The sequence below is a fragment of the Sciurus carolinensis genome, chromosome 5 (assembly GCF_902686445.1).
Source record: "Sciurus carolinensis chromosome 5, mSciCar1.2, whole genome shotgun sequence".
NCBI lineage: Eukaryota > Metazoa > Chordata > Mammalia > Rodentia > Sciuridae > Sciurus > Sciurus carolinensis.
The window spans coordinates 24,474,280-24,486,392 of NC_062217.1; the positions used below are offsets into that span (position 1 = coordinate 24,474,280).

Consider the following 12,113-nt stretch of genomic DNA (forward strand, 5'->3'; position numbering starts at 1 on the left):
TGCCCTAACTTAATTATTGGAAAGCAAGTAATTTCTCCAGTCTTTATTCAGACATGTGTTTTGTTTTGTTTTGTTTTGTTTTTTAATTAATTTAAATACTTGACTGCATACCAGTAAGTATATGCGGGCATGGGCAGCAGTGAAGAACACTCACTTTCCTGACCTTCAGGTTTTAATCGATTTGTAAATACAGACAAGTAAGAAGTGAACACAACACAGTGTGCCATGCTCCTGTATTAGAACCAATGGGAAGAGAAAGTTGAGCTCACATCTCAAGTTATTCATAGATGAGGCCCTTGACAGTATTTCAGGGCCAGAGAAATCCAAATCTTTACTTTGTGCTTAATATGAGTTAAGTGTAACCTATTAAAAGATGGATGCTAAGGCTCCAGCTAACTCTCTGCTGATAGGACTGTGATGTTGCTTTCTACACTAGCTTTCCTCTTTGGATTATTGTCTGATAACCCTCTGAAACACCAGTGCTTACTGCCCCTGCTCTCCACATTCCTCTCATATCCAGTTATGAAAGTGAATCAGAGAGCCCTGAATGTGTTACTGTTAGATCACATATCTATGTAAATGACCTGTGTTGCTAAGGGAGTTGAGGCCAAGGAGTACAGCCTCACCACAGTCTCTGCCAGCAAACCACCCTTTACATATCTGCTTCTAAATTTCACTCTCTTCCTTCTGTTTCTCTCTGCAGTCTTCTAAAGAGCAGTAAAGAGATACACAGAATGATAGCCTGCTATTTATCTTTGCTACAGAGCCTAGCGAAATACCTTGCATAGGAAAGATTCTCAGATTTTTTTTTAATGAATAAATATTTTATGTATCTGCCCCTCTCTCTCTCTCTCTCTCTCTCTCTCTCTCTCTCTATATATATATATATATATATATATATATATATATATATATATATTACACACACATCAAGTATTTTGCATTACTTTTAGGCACAGGGTTGGAGATAGTCATTGAACACCTGCTGTGAGCCTCAGGATTACCGTATGCAGAGTAATTAAGGGTTAACAGTTTAGTAATGGGGATTATAACATTATAAAAGCATTTCTCAGGTGGCCACACACTGAGACATTTAATTGCCAAATTGTAAACTGTAGCACCATGGATGGTTGTAATAGCTGTGGTGGCATTAAACAACAAAGTGAGTTGTAATTGACCACAGCCTCAACATAAAAAATTACTCGTTTCATGGAGAGCTGGGAGTGTAGTGGTGCCCTGCCTCAGTCTTTCCAGAAGCATTATTTTAGATTTACATCCATGATGGTGGAAAAAATGTACAGAATGCAAGATGAAATGCTGTTTGCTGGTATGGGAATGGATTTGGCCATAGAATTAGGGAATCAATTAAAATGCATTAGATGGAACTTTGCTTCCATTACCCTAATGTATCTATTTCCCTACCATAAAAATGATTTCTTTTAAACCCAGGGCACTTAACCACTGAGCTACATCCCTAGGTCTTTTTCATTTTTTTATTTTGAGACAGGGTATCACTAATTTAGAGCCTCACTAAATTGCTGAAGTTGGCCTCAAACTTTTTTTTTTTTTTTTTTTTTTTTTTTTCTAGGCCTCAAACTTTTGAATCTCTTCCCTCAGTCTCCGAAGGCACTGGAATTAAGGCTTGTGCCACCACACCCAATTCCATAAAAATATTATGGGGTTTGTAATGCAACTCAGTGGTGGAGTGCCTGTCTAGCATACATGAGGCTCTAGGTCTGATCTCCACCACTGCAAAAAAAAAAAAAAAATTTATGAATCGTAATTTCCCAATGCCTGTTATATTTCACTCACCTCAAAGTCAAGTGTGATGAGGGATTCTCCGCCCTTGTCCTTACCATGTCTGTGACTGTCCTGTACTTCTGAGACTAGCCATCCTTTTCTGACCCTGTGTCATCTTCTGCTGGATGAAGGAGCCTTAGCTCAAGCATGCTGATGTGCTTACCACCTGCAGTTGCTTTCCCGACTGCTCCGTTAATCACCTATCTGCTTAGACAGCAGTGAGTCTTTCTCTGTCCTGTTCCTTCTGCCCTAACCAGCCTAGTGTTGCCAGGATAGACTCTGTTTATAAAGCAGATGCTGGTGTAGAGACTATATGAAGTAACATTGGTGATGTATCGGCACAGGGTTATTGCTTTTAAGTGTATATCATCATTGTTATTATTCTACCATAAAAGTCAGTGGCTAGTGATAATATGTCACTATTGAATGGATCATATTCATTAAACTATTTTAGGAGCCAAAGTAGCAGTTATAAATCTATAGAAAGATAAATACTATCTCCATTCTTCAATGGGAGACAGAAAAATATTAAGATAAAAAAATTACTACTTTTTGTCCTGTAAATTTCTTTATAACTTACTTTATTTCATAAGTATTTGTTTGTTTATTTTTGTAGTACTGGAGATTGAACCTGGGGGTTCTCTACCACTGAACTACAACCCCAGCCCTTTTTATTTTATTTCATTTCATACCATTCCATTCCATTTGAAGATGGTCTAACTAACTCAGGCTCACCTTGAACTTGTGATCCTTTTGCTTAAGCATCCAGAGCAACTGAGATCACAGGCTGGTGCCATTGCATACAACTTTTATTTTTCATAAGTTGAATATGATAACTACAAAGAGCAAGTACCTTATTTTTGCAAAATATCTTACATGGTATACCTACTCAAAAACAAGTGAAAAGCTTATAATTCTAGCCCTGATCCACCTTGGTCTCTAATGGCAGATTCTCTAGAAAGTTCTCCTCTCCTATAGAATGTGGAACCCTCCATTACAGCTTCTGGGATAACAGATCTGAAAGTCAGGGGAATTGTTTAAACATAAGCCAGGCACAGTGACATGTGCCTGTAGTGCCAGGTACTCGGGAGCCTGAAGCCAGAGGATCACTTGAGCCCACAAGTTTGAGACCAACGTTGGCAACACAGGAGTTCCTATCTAAATAATACCCCCAGTATGGAATTAAACTCAGGGGTACACTACCACTGAGCTACATTCCTACCTCATTTTAATGTTTTATTGGGACAGGGCCTCAACAAGTTGCCCAGGCTGCCTCAACTTTCCAGGTTCCTGGGACTACAGGCATGTACTACCATATCCAGCTATAGGTAAATTTTTTTTTAAAATAAAGTTTGCAGGGTGTAGTGGTGCACACCTATCATCCTAGCAGCTCGAGAGGCCAAGGCAGAAGGATTGCAAGTTCAGTGCCAGCCTCAGCAACTTAGCGAGACCCTGTATCAAAATTTAAAAATAAAAAGGGCTGGGAATGTGACTCAGTGGTTAAGCACCCCTGGATTCAACCCCTGGTACCAAAAACAATGTCTTTAATAAAAATAAAGCTTAACATAAATAGAACACCAGATCTTAATTCTAGCTGTGTGTCATAGGTACGGTGACCAGTCTCGTGACTTTAGATCCATTTATGTTGCTAACAGCATAAATCTGACACTTTCCACATGAGCTAGTATAACTTTCTAGAACCAGAAATAAACCAAAAATAAAAATAACTCACAAAGATGAGAAAGTCAACTGGTCAGGATAGGCTGCAGACAGATAAGAGTGCAGCTGCTCTGCCCTGTAGCCTCCTTGGTCCCTCACCCCAGCACACCTTCTCAGGCAGTCACAGACTTGGTGCCAACACATCTAACAGTCATGACCTGTGCTCTTCCTACAAGGTTCAAAGGTGATATGAAAAATGGCATAATGGTTGATTGTCTTATGCCAGCTTTTCTTGTTAACTCAAATTCAGGGAGAAAATGGCAATAAGAATGAGCTGAGGTAAAAGAGGAACAATAAAGGAAATGGAGTCATTTCCTAATGTGAAGAAGGAGGGGGATACTGTTCACTAGAGGGTAAACCTATAGCAGAGACCCTTAAAACCAGGAGGGATTCTAGAGCTCATCTATCTATGACTTGAATCTTTAGTTTTACATCTGAGGACAATAGTCCTGGAAAGTTTGCAAAACAGTTGGAAATGCAAATTACAAGGTCAGAGGTAGTATCTAGTAGCCCTTTGATTCTGGTACCAATGGAGAATTGAGATAGCCTAGAAAGTGAAACTTTCAGCATAGAAGCCTAACCATTCTAAGTACCAAAACTTTTGAATTTTAACAGTCATTTTGAAAACTTCTGTGAACTACTGCATTAGCTTTTAACAATGGCTTATGTTTTGTTTTTTTTTTTTTTTTCATTAAGAAACATCAGATATTCTGCTGTTTGTGTGTGTTTTCCAGTACTAGGGATTGAACCCAAGGCCATTTTATCACTGAGCTATATCCCCAGCCCTATATATTTTATATTTTGTAACAGGTTCTTGCTAAATTACTGAGGCTGGCCTCAAACTTGCAATTCTCCTGCTTCAGCCTCCCTAATCACTGAGATTATGTGTATCACCACACCCTCCTCTGCTGTAGTCTTGATTAACTTATTATCACAGTTAACTTGAGACCTGGGATGATTCCTTGAGTTGTCATCCTGGGAAAATTCTAATATACTTGCCAATGTGAATGTTAGTTATGCTCTTTTTCATAAAGAGTGATTAGTAATGATGTAGATTCACAAGCACTTATGCAAAATCCTTGGATCCAGATAAGTTTCTTAATTTAGATATTTTCACATTTTAGAAACATTCTGCAGCATATATAGTATGTCCTACCCCATGGCACTTGTTCAGCATAGTATCATTTCTTCAATAAAAGATATGAATGTTTACACTAGGTGGGTTAAAGACTACATTAATAGCCCAGTGTCAGGTCAGTTCAAGTTTTGCTTCTAAACAAATTTTGGTGTCATTAGGAGTTTGGTTTCCAAATAGGAGTAACTAGTCTCACATATGACAAAGCAGATTTCAAGCAAAAATTCATCAGAAGAGACAAAGCCACTATATCCTGGTAAAAAGAACAATTCACCAAGAAGATAAAATTATAGTAAATACAATAGACATGTCATCAAAACATAAAACCAATAAAGATATTTCTAGCCTAAATTATCAAATCAAAAAATCAAATTCCAAAAAAAATTCAAATTCTATACATATATGACTTTTATTAGGATACACTCAACTATTATGTATAATTATAATGCTCTAAAAAATTTTTAAATAAATTTTAAAAGTTATGTTTTCATAGATTTTTAAATTTTGAAAATGTAAATAAGTTGTTATGGACTTCGGGAAACAATGAAGTTTTGCTATATGCCAGCCACTATGCTAAATGCTTTATGAAATTATCTTATTAAATTCTCACAGTAACTTTAAGGTAGGTACTTCTATTGTTCCCATTTTACAGATGGGGAAAACCAAAGCAGAGAAGAGGTAAGTAACTTGCCCCTGGTCACACAACTGATTAAATAGTAAAGTTGGGCTATGAGCCAAAGCTAAAATGGGCTATTTGTGTCAGGCATCGTTCTAAGCACTTTATGTGTTCTCAGTCATTTTGATCTACATGCAACCCTTTAAGATAGCCACTATTTATTTTCCCCATTTAGGAACTAAGAGGCAAGATGGGATTATATAATATGCCTGATGTTCAATCTGATATAGTGTGATTCTAGAACACGTGTGCTCAGCCACTGGGCCATGTAGTATGATTTCATAGTGTTAGAGCTGACTGTGAGATTCAGCAAAATTAATTACTACATTGAAGGCCCAAAACTCTCCCAGTCAGTTTCCTCTAATGTTAGCTTTGATGCTGCTCTCTTACATTTGAATCTATTCAGCACAAATTTTATGATTTAACAAATTCATTTTTTATATGTACTTTCCCACCTGCTTGCCACTACTCCCCTCTCTCATTGCCCTACCTTATTTAGTAAGAGGAGTGTGAATAAACACTTTTCATCATTTCTAAAATGTATACTGGTATGTGAGAGATCTGACTTAAAAATCTCACCCTAGTAAGCCAAGGTCTCTCAAAGCCATCCTTGAATTTTCACCTTGAATGGAATTGCAGGCATAACCAACATTAAAAATTGAATCTTTGAGCCAGATGTGGTGGCACAAGCCTGTAATCCCAGGAACTCTGGAGGCTGAGACAGGAGGATTGTGAGTTCAAAGCCAGCCCCAGTAAAAGTGAGGTGCTAAGCAACTCATTGAGACCCTGTTGCTAAATAAAATACAAAATAGAGTTGGGGATGTGGCACAGAGGTTGAGTGCCCCTGAGTTCAGTCCCTGGTACCAAATAAAAAAATGCATCTTTGGCCAGGCCCAGTGACCTACACCTGTCCCAGCAACTCTGGAGGCTGAGGCAGGAAGATAGCAAGTTTGAAGCCAATCTCAGCAACTTAGTGAGACCCTGTCCCAAAATTTTAAAAATAATAAAAATCATAAAGGTCTGGGGATACAGGTCAGCAATAGGGTGCCCTTGGGTTAAATCTCTCTCTCTCTCTCTTTCTCTCTCTCTCTCTCTCTCTCTCTCTCACACACACACACACACACACACACACACAAATGCATCTTTGAAGGGGACCTCTTATTCACTGTTGATGGGAATAAAAATTAGTACAGCCATTATGGGAAATATTATGGAGGTTCCTCAAAAAATTAAAAATAGAAACTACCATATGATCCACAATCCCACTATTGGATATATATTCAAAGGAAAAAAAAAAAGTCAGTGAACAAAGAGACAATTACCATGTTTATTGTAGCACTATTCACAATAGTTAAGATACGGAATCAACCTAAGTGTCTATCTTTTGATGAATGGATAAGAAAAATGTGGTGCATACACACAATGGGATGTTATCCTACCATTAAAAAGAATGAAATCCAGTCATCTGCAGCAACATAGAAGAGCCCTGAGACATCATGTTACATGAAATCAGCCAGGCACAGATAGACAGATGCCACATGTTCACATTCATATGTGGAAGCTACAACTGTTGGTCTCAGAAGAGTGTAGAATAGTGGCTCCCAGAGGCTGGGAAAGGAAGTTGTGGGTTTTAAGAGAGAAGTCAGGTTAATAGGTACAAAAATATAGTTAGATAGGGCAAACAAAGTCTAATGATCTATATACTAGAGTGACTATAGTTGATAATTTATTATGTATTTTGAAAGAGCTGGAAGAGAAGATTTTGAATGATCCCACAACAGAAATAATAAATGCTTGAGGTGGTAGATAAGCTAATTATCTGATTTGATATTTAGACATTGTATACAATGTTTGATACATGTATCAAAGTATCACACTGTACCTCAAATACATGCATATTTGTGTGTCAAAACTTTTTAAAATTACATCTTTGATGTTAAAAGGAGATGTAAATGCTTGTTTTCTTGTGGAATTATTCTAGATCATTCTCAGAATCAGTCTTGTGGTCAATATGTTGGGTCAGTTGCTTATACTGTGAACACTGCAGTTCTGCAGCTAAGCTTGGCTCACCTCCATTAAGCATGGTTTTAAAGATGATCTGACACTGAAGATCACAAAATCTAGTGGACTTCATCACAAAATTACCATAAGATTTTGTTTTGAAATCCTGGACTGCTGTCCCAGCTGGAAATAATTCACCTTTCCTCATTTTTTAATCCAGAGAATAATTGACCTCATTGTTTCCTCAGTGTTTAATCCAGAGAATAATTGGCCTGTTTTACCAGTACTGAGATGACCCACTCCAGTGAAATTAACCCAGAATTCTTCTGTAGTGGGCCTATTTTCCAGTTATTTCTAGCCTTACATATCCAAGAGATAGATGTGGTCCATTTTTCGTAAAAATGATAAGCACCAGGCCACCCATCCAGAATACTTCCTGCATGAATCAAAGGGTGGTTTGTCCTTTAGGTTGTCAGTGGTACACCATTTAGGAACGTGCTGGTGCATGGTACTCTTCTGAGTCATTACTGAGTTTGCAATTGCAAGGGCTTAAGTGTCTTCAGCAAAGCAGTGCCTAGATTCAGTGACATCCCACAAGGCCAGGAAGAACTAGGCCCACCCTCTTATCTGCTGCTCTCCTCATGCTCAGAAGTGTTCCAGTGCTGATGTGCCTCTAGGATGCATCAATGGGCTCTACCTTGGGACTCAGGATAGTGTAATGATGATGCACTTTTTCTGGAAGTTCACTCTAGTAGGGCAGGGAGTTCCGGTAGTTTCGTACCCTCCAGTACTTATACAACTGTTTTTCTTTGCCCTTTGTTCCTGCCTTTCTTTTTTATTCCTCTTCTCATTCACTGAAGCTCCTAAATTTAAGTACCATCACCACCTCTAAATGTTGCCACTGCTTTTACTGCACTGCATCTTCCTTTTTTCTCAAGTTTCCTTTCTTCCTTATTCTAATTCATTCACTACTCACTTTTCCTGGCCTGAGCATATATATACACATACATACATGTATACACACACACCTACATACCAGTGGTTGAATCAAGGGGCTCTTAACCACTGAGCCACCTCCCGAGCCCTTTTTTTATTTTATATCTTGAGTCAGGCTCTCCCCAAGTTGCTTAGGGAGCCTCACTGAGTTGCTGAGGCTGGCTTTCAACTTACCATCCTCCTGCCTCAGCCTCCCAAGCTATTGGGATCACAGGTGTGTACCACCACGCCTGGTGCTTTTGTACCTTTTGGAGCTGAAAAATTAGAATTGAAACCAGAGGAAGTCAGAGACCATCTGTATTGTGTAAATTAAAGTTTTATAGAAAGATGGATATTATTCATTTTGTTTAATACCAGTCACCCTGAATAATGTGATTTTAGGGACCTGTATACTCTTAAAATAGCCCATCATATGGCAGACTGGTCAGGGCCAAAAGAAATATGCAGGTTTTCATTTATTTGGGGTTTTCTTTTCTAAAATGAATGTTTAAAAACACCTGAAAAATTAGGAAATAAATACCAGAGTAAATATCTAAGCATATAAATAGGCAATTTAATTACTTACAGTCTCTCTCCCAGGTGAACTTGAATCATGAAGCTACTTTCATGCAGAAATTGCCCCTGGGGGTGAGTGTGAGTGAATTGCTCCCCACAGCACAGACTAGAGTCCTGACAGATAAAGCATAAGAATTTTTTTAAGTAAAAAAGAAATTATTGCATAGTTATGGGCCCTGTGTATTTTTTTCTTTCTAGAGGTCATTTAACTCCTGTATTTAAGAAAAAACAGGATATCCTTGTTTTTGTTGCTCAGAAGGAGGCGTGTTCATTTTTGGTAATAAAAACACAAACCTCAATAAATTTAACTGGAAAGAGATTGTAGTCAAATCTGAATTTTTTTTCTGGATAAAATATTAAACAATTCTACTAATTTGCACTGTGCTTAATACCTGTACACATAAACTTCCAGAAGAAATTTAGTCCCAGGAAAAAAGGTCGAAAGGTTGCATGTACCCTGTCCCATCAGATGGCCTCAGGAACTCGGTGTCTTGACTTTCCCCTTGTACTCAGAGTTTACACTAGGTGGCATGCAAGGAAAGCTGAACAAACTCAGGAACTGGATTCTGTGAAGCGCAGTTCTTTGGTACTAATCATGATAGTGGGTTCAGCTTGGAAGTCAGTTCTCTTATTTATGATGGTTTTCCTTTTCTCATCCTCCCCCCACCCCATCCTACAGGATGAAGTGTCCTCTTGCTGGCACAAATAAAAGATTCCTAATTAACACAATTAAGAACACATTGCCTTCCCATAAAGAGCCAGAGCATGAACAAAAAGAGGGAAACAAGGAACCTGTGAAAAGCCAGGACCAGAAAGAAGTGAACCCGAAGAAGCACAGAAGCCATCCCTACAAGCACAGCTTGCACGCTCGAGGCTCAGTGGGGTACTCCCCACCAAGAAAGCGGGGCGCCCGGGACAAGTGCGACCCGCGGCCCAGCAGGCGGTGAGGCTGAGCGGGAGGGGCCGGCCCACGCCAGCTGAGCCCACACTGCCCCTGGGACTGGGGCATGTGAGGACAGGTGAGCCGGCAGGGCAGATGCCTAAGAGCCATCTTCCCAGTAGGTCCTTTGTTGTTTTTAAAGGTGGCTGTTGGTGGCAGGTGAAAAATGACCTCGAGATTCATCAAGGAAATAATTACAAAGGGCCTTGCTCTGAAGATGGCTTGGCGTGTCTGAGCTACTTTGGCAGTGTGGTATACATCTGTGTTATTTTTATCCTATTTTGTTTGGAAGTTAGTTTCAAAACCTGTAAATCTAGAATTTAAAGTTTTCAGATTGTTAAAACTAGTCCCAGTTTTTTGATGTGCTACACTTTTGGTCATTTCTCAAAAATAAAATACTTATAAATCCTATGCCTTACTTTTATGGGTGTCAAATTCAAATTTTAGAAATCATCCAACCATTTTTTATATTTATGAAAACTTATAGTCCTCCAAGGGCCAGAAGCTTATCAAGAAACGGTGATTGTCACCAGACCCTAGGCCAGAGGCCTGACTCTGGGAATCCAGCAAATCAGGTCTGACTGCTTACCCCAAAAAAATAAACAGAAAAGGTAATAGTCAAAAGCATGAAAGGAACTTGAATCAGTATGGCTACCCCAGGAAGACAGGGGGATCCATGTCCTTGGTCCTGTCCTTGAGGGGTTGACAATGACTTTGAGATTTTATAGAAAAGGGGATGCGGACAAGGGTTGGGGATTTGCATAGCTGAAGATTTTTACCAGTTGCCAAAGCAGGTGCTCTTGATCAGGTGTGCTCTGTCCATCATTATCTTAGGATTAGATAGATGCAAAATGGAGACAGAGATGCCAAATCTTTAATCTGTTTTTAGTGACCCACTGGACATTTGCAGGCAAAAGCAATGAGTGTCCTCCTTATAATTCCTCCTGTCTTCTGTCCATTCCTCAGTCTTGAGGGAACAGGAACTAGTGTGTCAGCCAGCAGGTTTCTTGGCCCAGTGAAAACTTTAAACAGTGACTGAAGCATATAAGTGAAGAGTTAAATATTTAAGCCTAAAAGTAGAATTACCATAATAAATTACAAAGCAGAATACATAAGGGAATCAAAGTCTGAAGATACCCAACTAAATAAATCATGTAGGGTATTCTCTTTTTAAATCAGTATGGACTACTTAAAAAAAAATCATTTTCTTCCTTCTACCTAAACAGAAGACCCTCATCTAAGCTAAGATGCTTGCTGGGAGGGCTCTCTTTAGGTTCAAGCAATCTTGTTTAAGAACCCTTTTCTCCCTAACTTCTAGGCTGTCATAAGTGCACATCTCTTTCCCTTTGAATTGCCCATGCATGACTATTCTTTGACTTGTCTTCCACCCTCATATTTGTACATTTGTCTTTGATTATACTTCCCTGCTGTTAAACACAGTGTAAATGACCACTATGTTGGCCAAAACTTAACCTCTGTTAAGGTTGGCTGAGACACCCAGGGGTTACTTTCAGGAACTTAAGAGAAGCCTCTGGCTCCTTTAGTCTTTTCCTCTACCAGTTGTGTCATCTGCTAGGATGGATCAGGGTCTTGCCAACTACAAGTGGCTTCTCCAATGACCCTTCTTTACAAAATGTATACTGGTTGGCCTCCAGTTCTCTAGGGTCCTCACAATTCCCCTATCAAAAAGACCAATGACTCATCAGAGCTGCAGAGCCCTTAGAGGGGTCCCATCATTCCCTGGGTCCTGGAGGACCCTAGAGGGTAAGGGCCAAAATATTGACTATTTTTTCTTAGCCCTTTTTTGGAGACTTGGGTCTCCAAATCTTGGTTGTTGAACACAGAGACAGCCAGTTTCACCAGTTTCAAAGTGCAAGTAGTGGGTTCTGATTTTAATGTTGCCCCTTCCATTTAACTGCAGTATTAATATTGGGAGTTAGCATCATATCCTATCTGCACTGTAGGTGATGGTTTAACGTAGGTGATTCTATTAGAAATCAAACTTCTGGGGCTAGGGTTGTGGCTTGGTGATAGAGTGCTTGCTGAGCATGCGTGAAGCACTGGGTACTATCCTGACCACCACATAAAAATAAAACAAAGGTATCCATCTACAACTAAAAGAAATCAAATTTTTGTGAAACACTAACAGGCAATAGTTAAAAAGTTTTGTACGGAAAAAACAAAATGATATTAACCAGGGCAAAAATATATTCAGTTTGTATGATGTGCATTCCAAACCAAGAAACGCAATTTTCATAACACTAATGTATCTTGGGTATCTGTTTTAGCCT

The 12,113-nt window shown here is 39.1% G+C and overlaps 1 protein-coding gene across 1 annotated transcript in view; it reads left to right on the forward strand.

The window, feature by feature from the left end:
• Window positions 1–10,233, forward strand: part of LOC124984827 (protein POLR1D-like) — a 38,295-nt gene extending 28,062 nt beyond the window's left edge. Inside the window, exon 3 of the mRNA XM_047552889.1 lies at window positions 9,562–10,233. Within this exon, the coding sequence (XP_047408845.1) occupies window positions 9,562–9,829 (268 nt within the window). The 3' untranslated portion in view covers window positions 9,830–10,233. The remainder of the gene's footprint in view (window positions 1–9,561) is intronic.
• Window positions 10,234–12,113: the final 1,880 nt, after the last annotated feature.